Source organism: Helianthus annuus, chromosome 14 (genome assembly GCF_002127325.2).
Source record: "Helianthus annuus cultivar XRQ/B chromosome 14, HanXRQr2.0-SUNRISE, whole genome shotgun sequence".
In the NCBI taxonomy this organism is placed as follows: Eukaryota; Viridiplantae; Streptophyta; class Magnoliopsida; order Asterales; family Asteraceae; genus Helianthus; species Helianthus annuus.
This window is the reverse complement of record NC_035446.2, coordinates 18,766,526-18,793,795: the sequence shown is the minus strand read 5'-3', so window position 1 is coordinate 18,793,795 and position 27,270 is coordinate 18,766,526. Positions and strand designations below refer to the sequence as shown.

The window sequence follows — 27,270 nt, the reverse complement described above, 5'->3', positions numbered from 1 at the left end:
AATCGTAAATTAAATGGACCAATGGGGGAGTGTCAGGCAGCTGCCGGCATGACTGTAATTTTGTACTGGGGGAAAAACTGTAATTTAACCAGGAAAACAAACAAAAAAGATGGAGAAAATGTAAATTTAATTTAAGGGCAAAATCGTAACGTGGCTATGAGAGAAAAAAAAACTAATGGGAAAACTGTAAATTTAATAGAGCAAAATCGTAATTTTGAACCGAGGGCAAAATTGAAAATTTTTTCTGGGAGCAAAAGCGTAAATTTATTTTTAAGTCGGGGTAGAAGTATAACTTTGAACGGATGGCAAAATCGTAGTTATAAGGGGAAAAACTAATGGCAAAACTGTAAATTTAAACGGGGCGAAGTCGTAAGTTTGAACCCAGGGAAAATTGAATTTTTTAGATGGGATCAAAAGCGTAATTTTATTTTTAAGGGGTTGAAAATAATTTTACACTGATGGCAAAATCGTAATTTTAAAGCGGGATAAAATCGTAATTTTATTGGGCCAATAGGAGACTGTCACTCAGCTGTCGTCTGGCACTATTACCTCCACCACCCATTTCACCCAATAGATGAAAACAACCATTGTTGCCAGTTGGATTTGTATATGTTTAAAATGAAAATTGTGTTTCTAGAGTTAGATTTATGACAGTAGTTAGTCAAGTATGGCTAAAATTTATGTAGTCATTTCAAATTAATATTATAAGTGCATGTGTCCGTATGAAATTGTTTTTTATAACTTATGATATGTTAACTTTGTTATCAAAAGTCTAAATATTTAGTTATATGTATTTGTCGTTTGTTGTCATTTAAAGTACCCGATAATGTAACTAGTCATGATTTTCTATTATCGAGTTTAAGCTATAAGTTATAACCACTGGACTTGTATAATGCTGGGCCTTTACTTATTAATGGCCCCCGCTAGAGGGTGTGTTTAATAGTACTGGACTTGTACAGTGCTGGATTTTAATGGTGTGTGACTTATTAGCCTTATGTAGCTTATAAACGACGAAGACGGCTCTTTATAAACGAAATGTTCAGCTCGATGCTCTTTGTTGTGCGTTCTGTGGCGACTAGATGAAAGCTTGGATCATATCTTCACAGGTTGCAACTTGGTTTTGAACTTCTGGCAGGCTTTTTGCACATGGGTTCGGATTCCTTCTATGTTCGCTTTTGGTTTCAAGGATGTGTTAGAGCATGCAAACTTCTGCAAATTGAGGAAGGAGGAGTCTCCGATTGTGAAAGGCCTCATATTGCTCGGTTGTTGGTGCATTTGGAAGGCCCGTAACGAGGTGGTTTTCTCTAACGGAAGAGGCAAAAGTGAAGACATTCTAGGAGACATAAAGTCGCTTGGTTTCCTGTGGTTGAAGAATAGGTCGAGACATAAGAATTTAGATTGGATTGAATGGTGTAAATATCCTATGTATATGATGTAATTTTGGTGGTTTGTCTTTTTTCGGTAGTTTGCCTTTTTCGGTTGTGTTTTGGCCTCTCTACTTTTGGGTTGGTGCGGTGTTTTAATGAAGTTCTTCTTTAAAAAAATAAAATAAAAAAAGATTAGAAAGTATCTGTTGTTGACAAAGCGGAAAAAACAGAATAATTAAATAAATTTGAAGTGAGATTCTTTTTTGGAAGTATTTTAATTTAATGTATGTTTAACTTTCATTTATTTGTTTCCCAACTACATGCCAATTACTACTGGTGCAATTCAAGATTCCTACTCCACCAACTCATGCATAAATTGCTTTTATCAATGCAATGCATGTGTTCAATTTTCCAAGTGCATTCTGACCATCCATCAGTGCATTCAAGTGCATTCAAATCAAAGCTTCCAAGGTATCTACTAATAACTATTCACCCGTGACTTAATTCGAACCCACAATCGATTGTTAAAATTGTGGAAGGATTGTTAAGATTTTTATTGGAGTTTTTTTTTATGGTGATGGTGTTTTCCGAACTGAAACAATCTAAAAACCTAAACCCGTTCCTTTTTACAATCAGAACCAAGTTAACCTATGAAATATCTTCGTGTTCTAGGGGATGACCCAATTGGACCCGTTAGTTACTAAAAAGAAGTGCAAACCAACCCATTGCACTTAAAAAAAAAAAACCCAAAACGACCCAAATATATTAATTCGGGTCAGAATTTTTTCAACCCAAAATATGCAAGCTTATCACGCATTTAAAACTCAATGACTAATTTAATAACATGATTGGTCAACTGTCTATTTTTGTAATTTTTCCTTACATAGGCATCAAATGAATCGAACGAACACGAAAAAAACTTATTGGTGTTCGTTTGTTAAGATATGTATGTGTTCACGAGCTGTTCATTAACGTTTACCGAACGAGATTTTATGTTTGTGTTTGTTTGTTAAGAAAATGAAGTTGTTCGTGTTCGTTTTCATTAGCTTAGTATTAATTTAAAACTAACGAAAAATTACAATATTTAAAAATTATAATATTTTGATAACTGTACCGATATAATTGGAACCAGTACTGGTATTTGTAATATACGTCTGTAATCTATTTTTATAGTATTTAGTTTTGCTTTTTTAATAGTTTGTGTTCGTTAACTTTAAAAAAAAAATCTGAACACACGTTTGTGTGTAATTTTGTTTGCCAGACATTTCGGTAAAAAAATGCATTCAAAATAGTGTATATTTTTTGGCATCTTAATTTATGCGAGTGCCTCTACCATTGCGAACCAATTCCAACCGCACAACATCAGTACCAGTATTGGTTTTACTACAACCGGTATTGACACATGTTATTTTGGTTTTCGATCGATATAAAATACGTGTTAATATGTTTTTGGATATATAAAGATTTTATTTTTTGGGAATTTCTGTTTTAGTTGCTGGTAACGTAAAAAACCGAATTGATACAAACCGAATTCCTGCTGCATAGCGCGAGGCATCTCACTAATTTTATAAAAATCAATACCATTTTGATATTTCCATTATTAATATTCCATAAAATAGAGAAACCTCAAATAACCATTTTACTTCATTATAAGGCCATGCGGTATGGGGCTTGGGTTGGGGCTTAGGTTTGGGGCGTGGCCCCTTTGGCGTGGGTTTGAAGCCGTGGGGCGGGCTAGCAAGGTGACATGGCGGGATCTCAATGGTCATGTGTCAACTCATGCCCCCAACCCAAGCCCCACCATACCCCATGGGCGTGAGTTTTTTTTCCCATTCCATGTGTTAACCAATGCCCAACCCAAACCCCATCATACCCCACAATCTAAATTAAATGCTTCTGTTCCAGTAGAGCAGGTCTTACCGAACCATCACGGGCGATTTTGCTTTTTCAAGTCACGTGACAAAACAAATAAGATATAAATAATATAATGAACTATTTTATTTAGTTTTTATATATGCAAAGGAAATACGTTTTACATGGATACATAATACGTATATATATATGGTTTAACCTACTGTCACACTTTAAATTCCTCCCACCACACTTGCCATCTCCCTCGTTCAAGCTTGTTTGAACAACACAGTACCAAATTGGTTGCCTTTCTTTCTTTCTCCAACATCTATCATATTGATTGTTTTCTGGTCTTCGTAACCACATACGGTTTTAGCGTTTGGACCGGCCTTGCAACCAACAAACCTATGCCATGAAAGTGCTTGCGCGCTGGAGCTGCTTTTGTTACAAGATTCCATGGTTGTTCTATCTTCTGTTCATTGTTGGAATCGGTGATCTCGGAAATTTTAGGTAAAATCTCATTCCCTTTATCCTAATCATTGTTTACTTGTGTTCTTTGTTATTGCTTTGTCATACCATTTTTTGAAGAGTAGCACATATCATCATTACCCGTTGTTTTTAAATAGTCTTAGGTAGAGAAATGTTTACCCAGGGATTCTCATTATTCTATGAGCTCAACCATATATAAAATGGATATATAACAATCTGAGAATGGAGTGAACCTTTGACCTTGTAATTGACCAGAGAACATTAAAGATATGTAGTGTCATATGCGTTTTTTCCGTCATATACATTTTTCTGTTCTTTGGTGGATGAACTTTTAACAATGGTGAAAAAAAGGAAGAAGGAAAAAAGATGACTTAGATTTTAGAAAAAAGTAAAAAAATACCTAGTTTAAACCTATTATTTTTTAGCTTTTTATGTCCTCTCTCTATTGAAAAAAAAAAAAAAAAAAAAAAAAAAAAAAAACCGGCGGCCACACCAACATTCAATAACCAAATTAATTTTTACAAATTTCAAATGTTTATTAATAGTTTCTATATATATATTTTTGATGAATAATACTATCTATCTGTTTTTTAGACGTATAGCATTGTTTACAGTACTTATTAATTATTTATTTATTTATCATTTTTATAATTAATGTTCTTATTTTATTATTTATGATATATATTATACAAGGACTACCAGTAAAATCATTTCAAATATTAATACTATTTTTCATGTTTTTTATCTTTTATATACATCAACCAACTTAAAAATGATTAATATATTTGTTTGTTTAGTTTAACCTGACTCATTTTTTTACGTATCCCATTTATGCCGCCAGTAACAAAATTTTATGTATTCGCCACTGCCTGTGTTGCACAAAGTTGCCCCCAAACAATTCATAAGGCTATGGCTGCATGAAGTTACCTGCTCATTATGCTTGGTGTTATTAATGGTTAACGTGAATTTATTTTCCAAATGTTTGCTTTATGAAATTACGAACCACATCATCTCCAAGAAAAGCATTTCAAGCTTCTTATGTACCGCAAGGAATAATCCAATTGATCTTGTTTAGCTAGCCATTGTTAAGTGATGTTAACTTTTCTTTCATAGTGGTAGTGGTAGTGGTAGTGGTAGTGGTAGTGGTAGTGGTAGTGGTAGTGGTAGTGGTAGTGGTAGTGGTAGTGGTAGTGGTAGTGGTAGTGGTAGTGGTAGTGGTAGTGGTAGTGGTAGTGGTAGTGGTAGTGGTAGTGATAGTGATAGTGATAGTGAGAGTAATAGTAATAGTAATAATAATAATAATAATAATAATAATAATAATAATAATAATAATAATAATAATAATAATAATAATAATAATAATTGTTTTTTTGAATTTGTAAAAGGTTTCAAAACATCTACTTTGTAACATCTCGTAATTAAAATACCTCTGAACGACCCAAGGGCGACATGTTATTAAAATATCTCTGAGCGACCCAAATTACAAATCCCAAGACCCTAAATCATTATGATAAACATCTGATATATATTTAGCCGGTTAATTCCTAAATAAATAAAATTCCATTTTTATGGAAATTGGATTCTTAAAATGTTACTACTACAATCAGGAAATTTACAATTCTGATTAAAAGAATTAAACATTGAGCTAAAATATGTCCAAGCATGAATTCTTGAAATTTCCGTCACTTTAAACTTGCCACTAAGTGCCAAGTGAGAGTAAGTGCATGTAAGGCATGCAATATCTGAGCAAAAGGGACCCTCAGCTGAAAAGAAATGCACAAGATTCGGATTGGAAAGAAGTGCATGCTCAAAGCCTATGAAATCCCAAATTTTTGTCCTCTGGTCATCGGATACGGACCGCAAAGCCAAGGGCTTACGGTCCGTAAGATAGTAACTAGGCGATTTGAGCAAGGGTCGGTTACGGACCGCAACCGTTAAGCATACGGTCCGTAAGAGGAGCATACGGACCGCAAGAGCTCTGGCTTACGGTCCGTAAGACTGTCGCTGCCAGTTCAGTCAGTTCCACCGCCTTATTAAGGTGGTATTCGAATTCAGGGGCTTGATAGGCAGTATATAGCTTCATAGAGACACCTGGGATGATCTTGTATCAATCATAGACTTCTTTGGCTTGATCTTGTGCTCCATAGTTCACTATATAAGGAGAAGAAGTTGTGAACCTTGAACTTGCTCATTCCACTCTCACTCAAGACTCTTCTCTGGAGCTCCTCTGATTAGCAACCATCTTCCCTTAGGTCCCTGTAACACCTCGAAAAATTTCGTCCAATAATGTCTTGACACGTGTCATAAGGTTCCGGTATGTGAAAACGAACTTTAGAGGGACTAAAAGTGACAAACGGTGAAAACTATGGAACGTAAGGGTCCAAAGTATCAACAATGGATAAATAGACTCTATGATAACCCTACATAATGTTTATCACCTTAAACGGATGGTTCATGGATCATACGACGCGGAAATTGCACAAAAGTGAGGAATTACAAACTATAGGGGCCAAAAGTGTCAACATGTTTAATTTATACCTCTGAGTGAACTTTTGGCAGACCCGAAGCTTTGAGAAGCTAAAATATACTCACTAGAATATGTGGTTAAAATTTCATGAAGTTTCGTCAACGTATGAGAAAGTTATGGCCAAAACCGTACTTGAAGGACTAAAAGCGTCAACGTCGAATTTCATGGCCTTTCGGTTGAGCGCAAAGTTATCCGAGGACATTACCATGTTGGTAAATGTCCTAAGGTTCTTATAAACTGTAACACCTCGAAAAAATTTCGTCCAATAATGTCTTGACACGTGTCATAAGGTTCCGTTATGAGAAAACATACTTTAGAGGGACTAAAAGTGACAAACAGTGAAAACTATGGAACGTAAGGGTCCAAAGTGTCAACAATGGATAAATAGGCTCTATGATAACCCTACATAATGTTCATAACCTTAAACGGATGGTTCATGGATCATACGACGCGGAAATTGCACAAAAGTGAAGTATTACAAACTATAGGGGCCAAAAGTGTCAACATGTTTAATTTATACCTCTGAGTGAACTTTTGGCAGACCCGAAGCTTTGAGAAGCTAAAATATACTCACTAGAATATGTGGTTAAAATTTCATGAAGTTTCGTCAACGTATGAGAAAGTTATGGCCAAAACCGTACTTGAAGGACTAAAAGCGTCAACGTCGAATTTCAGGGCTTTTCGGTTGAGCGCAAAATGTTCCGAGGACATTTCCATGTTGGTAAAAGTCCTAAGGTTCTTAGAAACCAAGTTTGGGGGTTTACGGGTCGAGAAAAGTAGCCGAAACATCGCGTACAAGCTCAGGGACCATTTCTGCCAAAATTGAAACTTGTTTTGCTGATCAGGGGTCAGGCGACCCGCCTGGTCTGACCCAAGCGGGCCGCGTGGGGCTGCCAGCGACAGAAGTCGCGGATTTGGGTTATTTGGCTCCGATTTTGAGTGGTATCCAGTTGTTTCTTGCCTCCTTTTGCTCCAATTAGAAGCCATGCATGGCTAGGCAAACAGTAACCCTCAAATTCCAGCTTTAAATCCGATTTTGCATCCATTTCTTGAGCAATTTCATAGTAACCAAGAAGCTCTCAATTGCAAGAACCTTCAAGGCAGATTTCTGGAGTTCATCTGATCTTCAAGGCCGATCCTAGTGTTCACTAAGCACCTATAGGACCTTTGTAAGCTTCCAATTCGTTCTTTAATCCGTTCTTGTTGTGATTATTGCTAAAAGTCAAACTGTTTGTTCATAAGCTTTGACTTTCTGATTTAACAAGTTTCAATCAGTCATTTCTCGAATTGAAACCTGATACATGTTGGTAATATTATGGGAAACAAACCCTCAAAAGGGTACTCTTTGATTCCCACTACATGCATGCTAAATGTCGAGTCAAACCTATTTCTAAAAAGTCAACAGAAGCAATTTTTGTGAAAAATGACATGAATAATGATATAGATGACATGCAATCTGTTTGATCTTCATAGAAAGCTTTATTATGAATATAAGAATGTATTTTACCACGATCAACTCGACGATCTTTAGTGTAAACCCGGATTGGAACCGAAAGTCCTAATAAATGACTTTTTCGTAAACTATCGGTTCGGATCCGTACATGCATGTGTGAGATCTGTATTTTAGAGCATTTTTGACCATTGGCATTTTAGTTAAACTTTCTGGAAATTTATGTCATAAGTCTATGCTTAGCCGATTCGAATGCATGTTTCCGATTTATGCATAAAGTTGACTATTTTGCCCTTTTTGATATAAAACGTGATTTTTGGAAAAGTGAAAGGATAGAAAACTTTATTTCTAATATATAAACTTGCACCGAAAATTTCGGATCGGTGGTGGTCCAGATTGTGAGTTATGGCCATTAGCGTAAAACTATATTATAAATTTACATAAACGGTCCTTTTCGCGTAGAACCCGTTTCTGGCCACGTTTTGATACGAAACTCTTTACCAACAGAAGTAATATAATATTCTGGGAATTTTGATGATTTTTAATTAATTTTTGGCTGAACGGATCCTAGATCGCCTAGTCATTTCGGCTTATGTCGGTTTTGACCGTTTTAGTCATAAAATGAGTTTTACACATCCTTTTGACCCGAAACCTTTTTCTACTGATTTTATATGATGAATAAATTATTTTAAGTATTCTGGAAATATAAAAATCTCAGATTTAATTTGAAAACCCGAAAACGCCCTTAAATCGCATATTTAGCGTGTTAAGCGCATGTTGAGCGTTATACTTGTTTTAAACATATAAGACCTATACCTACTGATGTGTTTAGCATATTTTCATATAAAAACAGTAAGTATAAGTATATGAACTCAGACTTCCAGTTTTGGCGTTTTTAGCCCTTGTGAAATTACTAAAATACCCCTACGGTGCATAGTTCGGTTTTAAATGATAAATTTGATATATGGGTCATACCCTACTGATATAATATGTTATATTAAGTATATTTACTGTATGAACCAGACCCGAAACTCAGAGTTCTAATTTTACTCTTTTATTATCTTTTAAATGACCAAAATGCCCTTCTAAGGCATAAATTGAGTTTAAAATTATTCCGGGCAATATAGAACATAACTTACTGATATATATCATATTTAAAGCATATTATATCAGGGAACTTGCATTTGAATCATTTTTCTACCCGTATCGCCCTTTTTACGTTCGGTTCGGTTTACGTAACTAGTTTGCGTAAATTGACCGAAACGGGCCAAACGATATCATTTTTATTTCAAAATCCAGAATGTATTTAGTATACCCATATTATACAAGTATTCAAACTTGTCGGGTCTAAATCACATTCTATCCGGTCTTTCGCTTAATCGTGCGTAAACCGTATCATTCTTAAAACTAACCGGTCAAAGCTTAGGCTTAAATAAAAGACCCGTTAGGAATCTAATAGGTTAATTATAAACCTTTGTTCCAGATTAGGAGGCCCGGTAAAAGCTACCAACACTTATCATTTGTGACTTATACTTGCTCAGGTAAATACATTTTGACTTATTTTCCCTATACGGGCTTGGGGTACGGTATTTAAAATACCGCTTGATCGGGCGCACAAGTCCTGCTCCTTATGGGTGTACAGTCTTGAATAGCTTGTGCGACTTCGTTTAAACAGTCTTGTCTTACTTAAAGGCTTTGGGGGGTTATTGACCGTGTCCCGGATATCCTTGGCATTATCTCACGAGATGGCCACGACCAGAGCACGGGGTGTAGGCGTACACTCGTCGTGTATAACTCTTTAATGTGGTGTGTCATTTAATTCTTAGCCCGGACAGCAGATCCCGGGCCACCAAAGATACGAGTGCATGTAAATCGTTCACAAGTTTATATTATATAATTATCCCAAGTTAATAAAAATATTTATGCCTTGTGCATTTAAATCAATTTTCAATCATTTTCAAAATGAGTCAGTCGATTTGTATTTACCAGTGTAAACTGACGTATTTTTCCCAAAAGGTTAAGTGCAGGTACTATACGGAAATAGGCTGGTTGTTTCCTAAGAGCGTCCACTATAGTCTCGCAAGCTCGGACGACAATATATCTGTTGAACTATTTTTATCTTATTTTATTTGATCCGCCTGTGGATCCGTTTCAACTACTGTGATAATTATCATTGCACTTTATTTAAAGTTGAAATGTATCTATTCTGCTTCCGCTGTGCATTATTATATTGTGTTGATTGTCTATAACGATGCCAACTACGTCACTGTACCCCACACCGGGCCCACCGGTGACACGTGGAAATCGGGGTGTGACAGGTTGGTATCAGAGCCAACGCTGAGTGAATTAAACACTATCCTAATGTGTTTAATCTCAGTTACACAATTGCACATTCCTCGATTTTCGAGTCTAGACAAGGAACTTAGGAAATGTTCAACATTTCGTTAATTTATTTTTATTATTTTGCATTGTCTTATATATTTTGTTGTGCAACTTGTTTGACTTTTGACAGGATCACTATGCCGCCCCGTATGAGAGGTCGAGGAGGATTTGCTACGTCTCACGACCATGAGGCAGGGCCCTCACATAGGCGAGCACCATCCGCCACGCACAACACAGCCGCCAACGACCTTTGGAGGTCTTTCGCCGAGCCTGCTAGACACTCGGTATCCGCCAGCACTTCACCGTCTTTACCCCACTCGTTTGGGCCCCACTCGGAGAATGGGCCCCATGGTTCGCATGGATCCTACATACCTTTGCATCAGTCACCGCACCAGTATCCAGCACCAGTCTACCAGGGTTTATATAACCCTGATGCTTTTGTGGATGAGCCAGTGGGTCATAACCCACTTGGACCGGAGGACCACTTTTCTGGTGGTCACGAGATGGACGTCGACGAGGATACGGACCCCTCGCTACCACCATCAGGTACGCCTAACCATCCGATTGAGATATCGGATGGGTCGCCATTTAGGGGATCACCCTACAATGGTGGGGACAGCTTTCAGGAGAGATTTAAGCAGCATGATTGGTATTACACCCCCAGCCACAACTCTCCGATGCTCCAGTCTCACCAGGTTTCGCCGGTGCACTCGCAGCACCACTCGCAGCAGCTTCAGCAGCAGCCGCCTCTACCGCAGGACCTATCTGAGGCCCTATGGCGTGACGTGATCACTCCGTCACCACCGCCGCCACCAGTTTTACCTCCTCCGCCTCAGAGGCCAAGGAGGAATGCGCGCATGTCTACGCGCGGAGGGATTCGCATAGGCACCCCTCCACATGTTGGTAGCAGCCGCTACACGTCTCTTCCCGGGGAGTCCGAGACAGGGGAGTCTCAGCATCCTGTATCGGAGGTCACTTCAGTACCGATCCCGCCTCTGCCGCCGCAGAATTTTGGAGAGCCGATTCCAGCTTATGCTAGTGCAGCTCAGTTTAACCCGTTCGAGCATGTTTTCCCTCAGGGTTATGATTACACAGGAGACCCTTATTGGCAAGCTGTGAACTACAGCTCACTCCCACCTAGTGGTCCATTGGGAGACACTTGGGCTGCTGGGCAGTCTACTTTTAGTTACCCTCCGGGTTACCAGCAGCCACCGCAGCCGCAGCAGTACCAGCCACCGCAGCCGCAGCAGTACCAGCCACCGCCACCGGCGCCTATGATGTCGCCGCCGCAGGTTCAGGAAATCCTGCATGGGATTGATAGCATGCGACGTGAGTTTCAACACGAGATGCGAGCTGATCGCCGTCGCACCAGTGGCATGTTCAAGAAGGTGTTTGATTTGCTCAAGGGTAAGAGCAAGAGGGATCATTGAATCCTTCGATTATCATTTCATGTACTCATGTCCCTGTGTGGACATCTATTCCTGTACTCTACCCCTGCGTGGGTATATCTATCTTATTCTACCCCTGCGTGGGTATGCTGTTCTGTTGACCCCTGCGTGGGTTTGCTTTATTTTATTTTGCTTTTGTTGTTATTTGTTTAGCCCCTGCGCGGGCATGTTATTCATGTTATTCATGTTATTTCAAAGTCCCGTTTAGGGCAAAAGATGTACTAGTACTTTATTTGAAATTTGAAATGGTTAATTTGAATTTCTCATTTTATTTATATGCATGAATATAATATTAAAATAATGGAAAATATCAATTTTTATTTGATTTGCCATTTTATAAGAATCTTAGTAAGGTATAACCTAGCTTGAATGCCTTATTAATAGGCCTGGCCATGATGGTAAAACCTGGTTGAAAAGATTCAACTCCCTGTTAACGTCTGAGAACATGTTAACATTCTTGACTAAGCGTGATTCGTAAAATCACCCACGTCACCCTTTTTAATAAATTATCTACAGATTTTATCTGTATACAAGTCTATTAATGACTTGATACCTACGGGTTATGACTATGTCATATAGTGACAGTTGTGGTTTATGACTCTCTGTCTAGAAAAGGATTATTTGTTTAATTATACAATTTATAATCCTATAAAAATCTAAATTTATAATTTAGTAATTGTCCATGTGACTAGGCCTATGGTGCCAATATATATATATATATATTTTCATTCCTTGATTGCTAATAAGAGCCTGAATGAAATTTATTAAATTAACTGCTAAGGTTCTTGATACCATGGTTAATAAATCGTTTAAGAACGATGATACTGTTAGGTTCTAAATTAGACCTTGTCCTTTATTGTAGCTTAAAGCTACAATGGCCAAATCGGAGGAGACCAACAGTCATTCTGGGGAACACTCAGATAATGCAAAGATTCACGTTACCGGTGCAGAGTTGCAAGCACTGATAGATAACGCTGTTGCCAAAGCTATGGATAGGCAATTCAGGGAATCTAGTGGTACTCGGAGTAGGACCCGAACAGAAACGCACGCAAAGCCCAAGATTCATTCTGAGGCTCATAGTAAGCCTCCTTCTAAAAAGAGTGAGCCGAAGAAAGCTGAGGATGATAATCACTCCTCCAACCACAGCAGCGTCCCAAAGCAAGAAGTTAAGATGAACCATGATACGCACAGCAGGTCCTGTACGTACAAATACTTCGTATCTTGCAAGCCCAGAGATTTCACTGGGGAAAAGGGAGCCGTCGATTGTATGACGTGGATTGATGAAATGGATACTGTGGTGGATATCAGCGGGTGTGCTGATAGGGATGTTGTGAAGTACGCATCCCAGTCATTCAAGGGAGACGCGTTAGCATGGTGGAAGTCACTACTTCAAGCTGCCGGTAAGGCCGCCCTATATAGCATGAACTAGGATCAGTTTGTAGCACTGATCAAGGAGAACTTCTGTCCGCAGCACGAGGTCGAGCGAATTGAATCGGATTTTGTATCCTTAGTTATGAAGAACCTCGATTGTCAAGCGTATCTTACTACGTTCAACACGTTGTCTCGTTTAGTGCCTTATCTGGGGGTCTGGCACCGGAGATAAAGGCGAGTGTTAAAGCTTCAAGGCCTACTACATTTAGGTCAGTAGCTGACCTGTCCCTCTCCCTCACTCAGGATGTGGTAAGATTGAGAGCTATGAAGAGCTCTGAGGAGAACAAACGGAAACGTGAGGATGACACCTCACGAAGGTCTGAGAAGCGACATAGAGGGAACAACGACCACAGGAAAGGGTCGGGGTCTAGGAAAAGTGATCATCAGTCGGGTGAGAAACCCAGATGCAAGACCTGCAGGAGGCACCACTTTGGGAGATGTCGTTTGGAGACGAAATCCCAGTCTTCAGAAAAACGATGTGGAATCTGCAAGTCCACAGATCATAAAGCTGTGGATTGCAAGAAAATGAAGGATGCAACTTGCTTCGGTTGCAACGAGAAAGGGCACATTCGGCCCAACTGCCCAAAGAATGCGAAGAAGGTTGATGATGGAAAGAAGACTAATGCGAGAGTCTTCCGAATGGACGCTAAGGAAGCAGTCCTTGACGACAACGTCATTACCGGTACGTTTCTTGTAAATGATGTTTTTGCTAGAGTCTTGTTTGATTCAGGAGCCAATAAGTCGTTTGTAGATGATAAGTTTTGTAAACTGTTGAACCTTCCTGTTAAAACCTTAAGTGTGAAATATGAGGTGGAATTAGCCGATGGAACCATAGAAACCGCCTCGACTGTTCTAGATGGATGTGTTATATCCATTAGGAATCATTCTTTCCCGCTATCCTTGCTTCCCTTTAAGCTAGCTGGATTCGACATAGTGATAGGCATGGATTGGTTGTCGAGTAACCTGTCACGGCTCCCCGACCCACCCTGGACGGAGTCGGGGGACCGCGAGACAGTTCCCGTGGTATTTAATTAATGCGGCAGCGGAAGTCTTTTTATAACAGGATCTTTTATCCGTGAAATATGCTCGTTTAATATATTACACAAAGTTTAAGGGATAAATCCCATAATTTACAATAAGTTGATTTCACATAGAAATCTTTATTTTTCAAAACACGTTTTATTCATTTATTTACACTGAGCCACTTCTCTGAGCTTGATAGTGCTTTACTGCACTTTTCCTGGATCACACAGATCACCTGAAACATGTTTGAAAAAGGTTTTGTCAGCAGGGAAATACTGAGTGAATCATTCTGTTTTTCTAAAACGACCCGTTAGTTATAATTTACAGTATTAAGAGCGATTACAATGTTTCTATCAACCAATTATCAAGAATGGGTATTTGTCACTCGATTCATTTCTGTGACTGTGGTCATACCACTATTGGGTCTCGTTGCCCAAATAGTGACGGTGTACTCACACAGAGTAGAAATAACTCACATAGAGTAATATTCACTCACATAGAGTGATAATAACAGTACTGTGCACAATACCCCACATACCAGCTGTAATTTGGTGATTACAAAGACTTAATCCCTGTATTTATAACCTTTGAAAATAATTTGAGGTATTGTAATATTTACTCACAAACTGTGAGAAAACAGTTTAAAAAGAAGAATGACTCACATTGCAGATTAACGAGCAATAGATATAAGCCTACTGATTAGCCTTGCTTAAACCTAATTTAACACAATGCACACACACAGGTTAGTAACTAATACAGCAATTACATCAATTCACGAGATTAAACCTTCACAACGATTAATCAGTGCAATACTCGATAATTCAATCGGATTCACAACGAATAACAGAGCATAGTCCGAATTCGAACAGCACTCTAATATTCAAGTCGAAATCACGACGAATAATCAAAGTACAAGCTCAATTGAGCAGCACCCGGACTATCGTTGGATAGTTATAATCGATCGGACGTTGAATCGTAATAGCGATCGAGTTATTACCCTGATTGCGGCAGCGTTTCGATAATTGTGTGTGTGTTGGACTGTTTTGCTTATAACTCGACGTATATTATGAATTTTAACGTCGTTCAAGTGCCAGATTTCAAGTCCCAACCCCTGCTATTTATACTGAAAATTTGTCACCGTCGCGTAGCGCGAGGGGGTACCCCTTTAGGCGTCGCGCTACGCGAGTGACCACCCTATTTTCATAGACTAGGTTTTTGCGTGTGTAGGCTTGCTGAGTCGATAGATTTTTAAAATTCTATTTCGACAGAGAGTTATGATGATAATCGTAGCTAGGGTTTTGCCCCCCTGAGTTTTAGGGGCCCTGATCCTGATTCCGATTATTCTGGAAATTTTAGGGTTAGTGCAGAATTACTTGGGTTTCTCAATTAGGGTTTCCTTATTACCTAATTACCATCCTAATTATGGATTTTAGTGGCAGTTGTTACATCCTCCCCACCTTAAGAAAAATCTCGTCCTCGAGATTTACTGGAATAGATGAGGGTACTTTCGCTTCATTTCTGATTCCAGTTCCCAAGTGTATTCTGGTCCTCTTCTTGAATTCCATTTGACTTTTACTAACACTAATCGTTTGTGCTTGAGAAACTTGATTTTTCTATCTTCGATCTGTAGTGGTTTCTCTATAAACTTCAATTTTTCGTTCACCTCTACATCTTGAAGAGGTACTACCAGGGATTCGTCTGCTAAGCATTTCTTAAGATTGGATACATGAAATACATCATGTACTCCAGCTAATTCTTCTGGTAGTTGTAAACGATAAGCAACTGGTCCTATTCGTTGAATCACGGGGAATGGTCCAACGTATCTTGGACTTAGCTTTCCTTTCTTACCGAATCGTACTACTCCTTTCCAAGGAGAGACTTTTAAAAGTACTTTATCTCTGATTTGAAATTCTAAAGGCTTGCGACGGTTGTCTGCATAGCTCTTTTGACGATCTCGAGCCGTTTTTAATCTTTCCTTAATCTGAGTTATCTTATCAGTAGTTTCTTGTACTATTTCAGGACCTGATAATTGACTTTCTCCGATTTCTGCCCAACATACTGGAGTTCTGCACTTACGTCCATACAGTGCTTCAAATGGTGCAGCTTTGATGCTTGAATGATAACTATTGTTATAGGAGAATTCAATTAATGGCAAATGGCTATCCCAATTACCACCAAAGTCAATTACACATGCTCGGAGCATGTCTTCTAACGTTTGTATGGTCCTTTCACTCTGTCCGTCTGTTTGTGGATGATAAGCAGTACTTAGATTTAGTCGAGTTCCCATTGCTTTCTGAAAACTTTTCCAGAAATGCGAAGTAAATCGACTATCTCTATCCGATACAATGGAGAGCGGGACTCCATGTAGGGATACTACTTCGTCCACGTAGAGTTGTGCTAACCTTTCCATACTAAAGGTTTCTTTCATTGGTAGGAAATGAGCTGACTTGGTTAATCGGTCTACGATTACCCAAATCGCATCATTACCTCTTTTGGTTTTGGGTAACTTTGTAACAAAGTCCATTGTTATAAGTTCCCATTTCCATACAGGCATTTCTAACTGTTGTAGTAGTCCTGAAGGTTTCTGGTGTTCAGCTTTAACTTGTGAACAAGTTAAGCACTTGGATACGTATTCGGCTATATCCTTTTTCATTCCTATCCACCAGAAATTTTTCCTTAAATCTTGGTACATCTTATTGTTTCCTGGGTGCATAGTATACCTAGATTTATGAGCTTCTTCTAAGATCTTATTTCTTAATTCTCCTTGCTTAGGTACCCAAATTCGTTTCTTATGGAATTTCCAAATTCCATCATTTCCTTGTTCTAATTCTTTTAGGTAACCTTTCATTCCTTCAGCATCGTCTTGGATTGCTGTTTTCTGAACTTCTTTAATTTGTGCCATTAAATCTACTTGTAGATTTAACCTCAGAGCACGGACTTGTTTCTGTTTCTCATGATACTTACGACTTAAGGCATCTGCAACTACATTTGCCTTTCCTTCGTGATATTGGATATCACAGTCGTAATCGCTTAGCATCTCCATCCATCTTCTTTGCCTCATGTTTAATTCTTTTTGCCCAAATATATATCTTAAACTTTTATGATCTGTATAGACAGTAAACTTACTTCCATACAGATAATGTCTCCATATCTTAAGGGCAAAAATTATGGCTCCTAATTCTAGATCATGAGTCGTATAATTTTCTTCGTGCTTTTTCAATTGTCTAGAGGCATACGCAATTACCTTCTTGCGTTGCATTAACACACATCCGTATCCCAATTTTGAAGCATCACAATATACTTCAAAATCTTCTGTTCCTTCGGGTAAAGCTAAGATTGGTGCATTTGTCAACCTATGCTTTAAAATCTTAAAGGCTTCTTCTTGTCTAGGTCCCCATTCAAACTTAGCAGTTTTACAGGTTAACTTAGTTAATGGTACGGCTATCTTAGAAAAATCTTTGATAAATCGTCTATAGTATCCAGCTAAGCCTAGAAAACTTCTTATCTCCATAGCTGTTTGTGGAACTTTCCACTTCGTAATTGCGTCTATCTTAGTAGGATCTACATGGATACCTTCGTGATTTACCACATGACCTAAGAATTGTACTTCTTGCAACCAAAATTCACATTTTGATAATTTGGCATAAAGCCTTTCGTTTCTTAACAAGGTTAAGAGAACATGTAAATGTTCACAATGTTCTTTTTGGCTTTTGGAGTAAATAAGTATATCGTCAATGAAAACGATCACAAATTTATCCAAGTATGGTTTACAGATTCGATTCATCATGTCCATGAATGCTGCTGGGGCATTCGTTAATCCAAAGGGCATGACTGTAAACTCATAATGACCATACCTAGTTCTGAAAGCAGTTTTAGGTATGTCTTCTTCTTGTACTTTCAACTGATGGTATCCGGATCTTAAATCTGTCTTAGAGAAATACCTAGCTCCTTGCAATTGATCAAAAAGATCATCAATCCTAGGTAGTGGGTATCGATTCTTAATTGTAACCTTATTCAATTCTCTATAATCGATACACATTCTCATCGATCCATCTTTCTTTTTCACAAACAGTACCGGTGCACCCCAAGGGGATGAACTAGGTTGTATGAATCCTTTGCTTAATAATTCATCTAATTGCTTTTTCAATTCTAGCATTTCGGTAGGTGCTAATCTATATGGTGCTTTAGCTATTGGTGCAGTACCTGGAATTAAATGAATTCTAAACTCTACTTCCCTATCAGGTGGTAATCCAGGTAATTCTTCTGGAAAAACGTCTGGGTATTCTGACACTACTGGGATGTCCTGAAGTTCCTTATCCTTAGTATTAATGATTACTGAAATCATATACATCATTTCCTGTTTTCTCGAATAACTAGCCAACTTCATTACTGAGATGAATTTTAGTGGCTTTCGAGGTCTATTTCCAGTAATTAAAATTACTTCTCCTGTAGGGGTTTGAATTTCTACTGCATTTTTGTCACATAGGATTCGAGCATGGTTGGCTATTAACCAATCCATTCCTAATACTACATCGAATCCTGCTAAATTCATTGGTAACAAATTTGCAGAAAACTTATGGCCTAATAACTCTATTTTTCCTTCTTGCCAGATTTTATCTAATTTTACAGAATTTCCTTCTGCGGTTTCTACTGTAAAGTTTTGCCTAAGAGTGGTTAAAGGTAACTTAAGGTCTTGGCAAAATAAAGTATTTATAAAACTTTGGTTCGCACCAGAGTCAAATAATACTTTTGCAAAGACGTTGTGAACTAAGAACGTACCGGCTATCACATCTGGAATGAGTTCGGCCTCTTGAGTGGTCAGCTGGAATGCACGAGCATTTTTCTTGGTTGTTCCTTCCGTGGGTCTGGCTTGGTTAACTATAGGTTTAGCTAACTTAGGACATTCAGATTGAAAGTGTCCCCTCTCTCTGCAATTGTAACAAACTTTTGTTTTCTTCCTGCAGTCTTCTTCCCGATGTCCTTTCATTTTGCAAAAATTGCAAACCATATTGCATTGTCCATAATGCTTCTTTTTGCAAACTTTGCAGAAAGGAGATGATGAGGATTGTCCGGTTCCTCTCTTCTTGACATTACCCATACGAAATCCTTGGGTAATCTTGTGAGCTAATTCCTTCTTGCGATCTTCCTCTCTTGTGCGTACCAATTCATCTGTTAGGGTATTAGCTAATTCTACAGCATCGTCAATAGTACGAGGTCTCGCAGCTTTAACGATGTTTCGGATTTCACTAATTAACCCCCAGATGTAACGAGAGATAAGTACCGGTTCTGGCGAAGCCAGTGATGGCACTACCCTTGCGTATTCAAAGAATGTCGAAGTATATCCCCGACAATCTACTCCTAGCATACGATGACTTAGGAACTTGTTTGCCATTTGTTCCTTCTCGTATTCGGGACAGAATTTTCTTTCTACTAAACTCTTAAATTCCTCCCAACTCATTGCATAGGCTATGCTTCTTCCTTTTGCCTGGAGGACCGTGTTCCACCATTCGAGTGCTCCTTCTTTGAATAGATTTGATGCATACATCACCTGGTCTCCATCGGCACATTTGCTTATTGCAATTACTGCCTCGGTTTTCTCTAACCAACGCAGTGTTGCAGTTGCCCCTTCGTTACCTGCAAATTCAGCGGGTTTGCAAGCAAGAAATTCTTTGTAAGTGCAACCAGGCGTTGCAGCTTTCATTCTTTTAGGGAGTGGGGCCTGTTGCGGATCATGATTGTCATGATTACCGCCTCCATTTATGCTGTTACTGCCGTTATCTTCTGGAATACGTTTACTAGGAATTAATTGTGGTTCAGCAGGTTTTCGAACAGCAGCTACAATTTCTGGAATAGCATGAGCTATCCCTTGGGCGATAAAATGCTCGATATCTTGTCGAGTTATATATTGATCTTCCTGTTCTTACTCAGATTGATTTTCTTCATTAATTGGTTCATTATTAGCGTTTTCCATCTGTTAATTAGTAAAATTATTAGTGTCTAACTTATCAATGACAAAATTCACATAGATACACATAGATTATCACATCATACGAATATAACCAAAATTGTCGATTTCTCGACTTTTACTTTGTTAGTATATTGTATATGCATCCATACACACCGTATTTTACAGAGTTTTATTGCCCATTTTACAGAATTTTAAGTTACTATCATATAATACGGCTTTCTGTGGTTTAACTGACGGTTCTAGTAACGGTGCTCCCTCTCATCGTACTTCCAAGTTAGATGCTCCCCCATTTCCCTGATCCTATTACCTGTACCTATCAGTTCTTCACCGAACTGACGGAGTTCAGCTAGGTTTTCATTACTCATGGGAGGATTTGGGAGTGGTTCTGGGTCAAATTGTGGAAGGAAACTATAAGGACTGTTAACTATGTTTTGGAATTGCCAATCATTAGTCCACCATTCCTCCATTTGGCCTAATGGTCTGGTATGAACTAGTGGGTCTGGAATAGCTGGTCCTAGGTTTAGTGGGAATTGAACTGTAGCCGGGTAAGAAAAGAGATTATCGTTGATAGGCTCTAAAACATCACAATTCTCCAGTAGGCGATCTATTTCGTCTTGGAACGTGAATTCCTCAGATTGTTTAGAGCTTTCGCCAATCTCTATTCCCTTTTGTTTCAGATCTATTCCTATTTCTTTTTCAGGTAATTTCGAACCTTCTCCAGTTTCTATTTCCTTTCCCTTGCTCACACTCACAGGATTTTCTATTTTATGGAGTTTCCTAGTGGCAGTTTTCCTACGGCGCACTTTCCTCCACCCTACATATCTTCTCTTCTTTTTAGGTTTGGCTTTTTCCAGCGGTGGAGCTTGGAATTCCACAGGTTCTTCTATGTCAGCAATGTAACCAGTAAAGTCGTGAGAGACTTCGATAGGTACTGGATATAAGTTGAGATTCTGGAATGTTTCCGACATCTCATTCATGCTGCATAGCATATATGTAAAATGCAATGTTAAAACTTTGGAACAAAGTTTAACAAAAAAAATACTGAAGTTTTATTGCATACTAATTTATACAAAGAACAATAGAAATAAACACACTTAGGACTTTATTTATTTACGGGATTGTGATTTCTCTTACTAGACCCAACTTATCGGATATTTAAAGATTAGCATTTTCTGCTACAGTAGCTAGCATATAGAGATTTGCCCATTTCCCGTCTATTTTATCTTCCCAAGGTGTACTATTACCCAACTCTTGGACTTCGGGGTTAAACCTAACTCTCTTGGTTCGGGGTTTCTTTGTCTCCTGACTCTTTTTAAGTATCGAATCCCTTTTCTCTGGGGAAAGTGGATTCTCATAGTTTGCCTTGCGGACAAAGATTCCTTCTTCTAGATTTACCGGATTTCTAGAAGAAGATGCCACATCTAGTTTGTGGTAGATAGCAGACAACTTTTGTTTACCCATACTGTAACTATCAAATAATCAGTTAATAAAACAAATAATCACAGAATAACAATTAGTAAAATTAAGTATCGTGGTCCAAAATGCTTTAATTTAGGCTTAATCAGTGGCTCGATCAGTGGCTCAATTTAATTATTAGCTCTGATACCACCTTCGCTGTCACGGCTCCCCGACCCACCCTGGACGGAGTCGGGGGACCGCGAGACAGTTCCCGTGGTATTTAATTAATGCGGCAGCGGAAGTCTTTTTATAACAGGATCTTTTATCCGTGAAATATGCTCGTTTAATATATTACACAAAGTTTAAGGGATAAATCCCATAATTTACAATAAGTTGATTTCACATAGAAATCTTTATTTTTCAAAACACGTTTTATTCATTTATTTACACTGAGCCACTTCTCTGAGCTTGATAGTGCTTTACTGCACTTTTCCTGGATCACACAGATCACCTGAAACATGTTTGAAAAAGGTTTTGTCAGCAGGGAAATACTGAGTGAATCATTCTGTTTTTCTAAAACGACCCGTTAGTTATAATTTACAGTATTAAGAGCGATTACAATGTTTCTATCAACCAATTATCAAGAATGGGTATTTGTCACTCGATTCATTTCTGTGACTGTGGTCATACCACTATTGGGTCTCGTTGCCCAAATAGTGACGGTGTACTCACACAGAGTAGAAATAACTCACATAGAGTAATATTCACTCACATAGAGTGATAATAACAGTACTGTGCACAATACCCCACATACCAGCTGTAATTTGGTGATTACAAAGACTTAATCCCTGTATTTATAACCTTTGAAAATAATTTGAGGTATTGTAATATTTACTCACAAACTGTGAGAAAACAGTTTAAAAAGAAGAATGACTCACATTGCAGATTAACGAGCAATAGATATAAGCCTACTGATTAGCCTTGCTTAAACCTAATTTAACACAATGCACACACACAGGTTAGTAACTAATACAGCAATTACATCAATTCACGAGATTAAACCTTCACAACGATTAATCAGTGCAATACTCGATAATTCAATCGGATTCACAACGAATAACAGAGCATAGTCCGAATTCGAACAGCACTCTAATATTCAAGTCGAAATCACGACGAATAATCAAAGTACAAGCTCAATTGAGCAGCACCCGGACTATCGTTGGATAGTTATAATCGATCGGACGTTGAATCGTAATAGCGATCGAGTTATTACCCTGATTGCGGCAGCGTTTCGATAATTGTGTGTGTGTTGGACTGTTTTGCTTATAACTCGACGTATATTATGAATTTTAACGTCGTTCAAGTGCCAGATTTCAAGTCCCAACCCCTGCTATTTATACTGAAAATTTGTCACCGTCGCGTAGCGCGAGGGGGTACCCCTTTAGGCGTCGCGCTACGCGAGTGACCACCCTATTTTCATAGACTAGGTTTTTGCGTGTGTAGGCTTGCTGAGTCGATAGATTTTTAAAATTCTATTTCGACAGAGAGTTATGATGATAATCGTAGCTAGGGTTTTGCCCCCCTGAGTTTTAGGGGCCCTGATCCTGATTCCGATTATTCTGGAAATTTTAGGGTTAGTGCAGAATTACTTGGGTTTCTCAATTAGGGTTTCCTTATTACCTAATTACCATCCTAATTATGGATTTTAGTGGCAGTTGTTACATAACCAAGCCCAGATTCTGTGCAACAGAAAGCAAGTAATAGTTAAGACTCCGTCCGGTGAGTCACTTACTATTCAAGGAGATACCCAACATGGATTGCCTGAGCAAGTGTCCATGCTCAAAGCATCCAGATGCATGCAGAAGGGATGTGTCATTTATATGGCACAAGTTACCATTGATGAGCCGAAGCCGAAGATTGAGGATATCCCTGTTATTTCGGAATATCCTGAGGTTTTCCCTGAAGAGCTACCTGGTTTGCCACCAGATAGGCAAGTGGAGTTTCGGATAGACATCATTCCAGGTGCAGCACCTGTAGCAAGAGCACCATACAGATTGGCACCAACGGAGATGAAGGAGTTGAGGACGCAGCTGGATGATTTGTTAGCTAAAGGTTTTATTAGACCTAGCTCATCTCCTTGGGGAGCGCCAATCTTGTTCGTTAAAAAGAAGGATGGTTCGATGCGTCTGTGCATCGATTACCGTGAGCTTAATAAGGTCACTATCAAGAATAGGTATCCGTTACCCAGGATCGACGATCTGTTCGATCAGTTGCAAGGAGCAAGCTATTTCTCCAAGATTGACCTAAGGTCAGGATATCATCAGTTGAAAGTCAGGGAGGAAGACGTACACAAGACAGCGTTTAGGACTCGTTATGGACATTACGAGTTCCTAGTGATGCCGTTTGGGCTCACTAACGCACCAGCCGCGTTCATGGATCTCATGAATCGCGTCTGCAAGCCTTATTTAGATAAGTTCGTCATCGTCTTCATTGATGACATTCTTATCTACTCGAAGAGCCAAGCTGATCATGAGAAACACCTTCGTTGTATTCTCAAACTTCTGAATCAAGAGAAGCTTTATGCCAAATTTTCGAAGTGTGAATTTTGGCTTCGAGAAGTCCAATTCCTTGGACATGTTGTAAGCGAGCGTGGTATCCAAGTAGATCCCGCTAAAGTAGAAGCAGTCATGAACTGGCAGGAGCCGAAGACGCCTACTGAGATTCGCAGTTTCCTCGGATTGGCAGGATATTATAGGAGATTCATCGAGAACTTCTCAAGGATTGCTGCGCCCCTAACCTCATTGACCCGTAAGAAGATTAAGTTTGATTGGGGCCCTAAGCAGCAGGAATCCTTTGACATTCTGAAGCAGAAGCTGAGCAATGCGCCAGTGTTGACATTGCCTGATGGAATAGAGGAATTTGTGGTGTATTGTGATGCATCACATACGGGCATGGGCTGTGTACTCATGCAGAAAGGCAAGGTCATTGCCTACGCTTCTCGACAGCTCAAGGTGCATGAGAAGAACTACACCACCCACGATTTGGAATTGGGTGCAGTTGTATTTGCTTTGAAGCTATGGAGACATTACTTGTATGGCACCAAGTGCATAATTTATTCGGATCACAAGAGTCTTCAGCATCTGTTCAATCAGAAGGAATTGAACATGCGTCAAAGGCGATGGATGGAAACTCTCAATGACTATGATTGCGAGATACGATACCATCCAGGAAAGGCAAATGTGGTTGCCGACGCCTTAAGCAGAAAGGAAAGGGTGAAACCGATCAGAATCAATGCCAAGCGCATTGAAATAAGGAATAATTTGAATGAAAGGGTGTTAGCTGCACAGAAGGAAGCTGTGCTGGAAGCTAACTATCCTGCAGAAAAGTTGGGAGTAACTGAGGAGCAGTTATCCCACGACAAAGATGGAATGCTACGACTAAACGGACGAATATGGGTTCCAGTTTATGGAGGAATTCGGGATGTTATCCCCCAGGAAGCCCACAGCTCTAAATATTCCGTTCATCCTGGAGCTGATAAGATGTACCAGGATTTGAAAACGAACTACTGGTGGATTGGTTTGAAGAAGTCAGTAGCTGAACATGTAGCAAAATGTTTGACTTGTGCTCAAGTTAAGGCTGAGCATCAGAAGCCGTCAGGTTTGCTTCAGCAACCTGAAATTCCCACATGGAAATGGGAAATGGTGACAATGGATTTTATCACCAAGTTGCCGAAGACGAAAAAGGGAAATGATACCATATGGGTCATAGTAGACAGACTGACTAAGTCAGCCCATTTTCTACCCATCAAGGAGACGTATAGCTCAGATATGTTAGCTCAATTATACGTCGATAAGATAGTAGCGCTACATGGTATACCTATATCTATTATCTCTGATAGAGATACTAGATATACGTCACATTTTTGGAAGAGTTTCCAACAGTCGTTGGGCACTCGTTTGAATTTTAGTACGGCTTATCATCCTCAGACCGATGGTCAGAGTGAGCGTACTATTCAAACTCTGGAAGACATGCTTCGCGCATGTGCGATCGATTTGGGTGGTAGTTGGGATAAGAACTTACCACTGATTGAATTCTCCTACAACAATAGCTACCATTCCAGCATAAAGGTTGCGCCTTTTGAGGCCCTATACGGTAGGAAGTGTAGATCGCCCATTTGTTGGGCAGAAGTTGGAGATGTCCAGTTGTCTGGACCAGATATCGTCTTTGAGACGACAGACAAGATCGTTCAGATCCGTGATCGTTTGAAAGCTGCCAGGGATAGGCAGAAAAGTTATGCGGATCCTAAGCGCAAGGATTTTCACTTCGATGTGGGTGAAAAAGTGTTGCTTAAGGTATCACCTTGGAAAGGTGTGATGAGATTTGGAAAGAAAGGCAAGCTGAGCCCGAGATACATAGGACCTTTCGAGATTATCGAACGTGTCGGGTCAGTCGCTTACAAGTTAAACTTTCCTGAAGAGCTTAGTGCTATTCATAATGTGTTTCACATCTGTAATTTGAAGAAGTGTTTCGCTGACGATTCACTGGTTATACCGCATACAGATATACATATAGACGAAAGTCTAAAATTTGTGGAAAAACCTTTGTCGATAGAGGATCGACAGGTAAAGAAGCTTCGAAGGAAGCACGTGCCTATTGTTAAGGTCAAGTGGGATGCCCGTAGAGGTCCCGAATACACGTGGGAAGTGGAATCCACGATGAAAGAAAAATATCCCCATTTGTTTGAATAAATCTCGGGGTCGAGATTTCTTTTAAGGGGGTGAGGATGTAACACCTCGAAAAAATTTCGTCCAATAATGTCTTGACACGTGTCATAAGGTTCCGTTATGAGAAAACATACTTTAGGGGGACTAAAAGTGACAAACAGTGAAAACTATGGAACGTAAGGGTCCAAAGTGTCAACAATGGATAAATAGGCTCTATGATAACCCTACATAATGTTCATAACCTTAAACGGATGGTTCATGGATCATACGACGCGGAAATTGCACAAAAGTGACGTATTACAAACTATAGGGGCCAAAAGTGTCAACATGTTTAATTTATACCTCTGAGTGAACTTTTGGCAGACCCGAAGCTTTGAGAAGCTAAAATATACTCACTAGAATATGTGGTTAAAATTTCATGAAGTTTCGTCAACGTATGAGAAAGTTATGGCCAAAACCGTACTTGAAGGACTAAAAGCGTCAACGTCGAATTTCAGGGCTTTTCGGTTGAGCGCAAAATGTTCCGAGGACATTTCCATGTTGGTAAAAGTCCTAAGGTTCTTAGAAACCAAGTTTGGGGGTTTACGGGTCGAGAAAAGTAGCCGAAACATCGCGTACAAGCTCAGGGACCATTTCTGCCAAAATTGAAACTTGTTTTGCTGATCAGGGGTCAGGCGACCCGCCTGGTCTGACCCAAGCGGGCCGCGTGGGGCTGCCAGCGACAGAAGTCGCGGATTTGGGTTATTTGGCTCCGATTTTGAGTGGTATCCAGTTGTTTCTTGCCTCCTTTTGCTCCAATTAGAAGCCATGCATGGCTAGGCAAACAGTAACCCTCAAATTCCAGCTTTAAATCCGATTTTGCATCCATTTCTTGAGCAATTTCATAGTAACCAAGAAGCTCTCAATTGCAAGAACCTTCAAGGCAGATTTCTGGAGTTCATCTGATCTTCAAGGCCGATCCTAGTGTTCACTAAGCACCTATAGGACCTTTGTAAGCTTCCAATTCGTTCTTTAATCCGTTCTTGTTGTGATTATTGCTAAAAGTCAAACTGTTTGTTCATAAGCTTTGACTTTCTGATTTAACAAGTTTCAATCAGTCATTTCTCGAATTGAAACCTGATACATGTTGGTAATATTATGGGAAACAAACCCTCAAAAGGGTACTCTTTGATTCCCACTACATGCATGCTAAATGTCGAGTCAAACCTATTT

The 27,270-nt window shown here is 39.2% G+C and overlaps 1 protein-coding gene across 1 annotated transcript; it reads left to right on the top strand.

Annotated features, from left to right (window-relative positions):
- Positions 1 to 3,463: 3,463 nt before the first annotated feature.
- On the top strand, positions 3,464 to 11,789 carry LOC118486343 (extensin-like). The gene is made up of 2 exons (XM_035982725.1): positions 3,464 to 3,728; positions 10,197 to 11,789. Exons 1-2 carry the CDS (start codon positions 3,631 to 3,633, stop codon positions 11,494 to 11,496), a joined length of 1,398 nt encoding a protein of 465 aa, XP_035838618.1. The 5' UTR covers positions 3,464 to 3,630; the 3' UTR covers positions 11,497 to 11,789.
- The last annotated feature ends 15,481 nt before the right edge of the window (positions 11,790 to 27,270 follow it).

Excerpts from the sequence above, each read along its gene's own strand:
- LOC118486343 (XM_035982725.1), top strand. The coding sequence starts at position 3,631 with ATGAAAGTGCTTGCGCGCTGGAGCTGCTTTTGTTACAAGATTCCATGG. Across the intron at positions 3,729-10,196 it reads GGTGATCTCGGAAATTTTAG|GATCACTATGCCGCCCCGTA; the intron begins GTAAAATCTCAT and ends GACTTTTGACAG.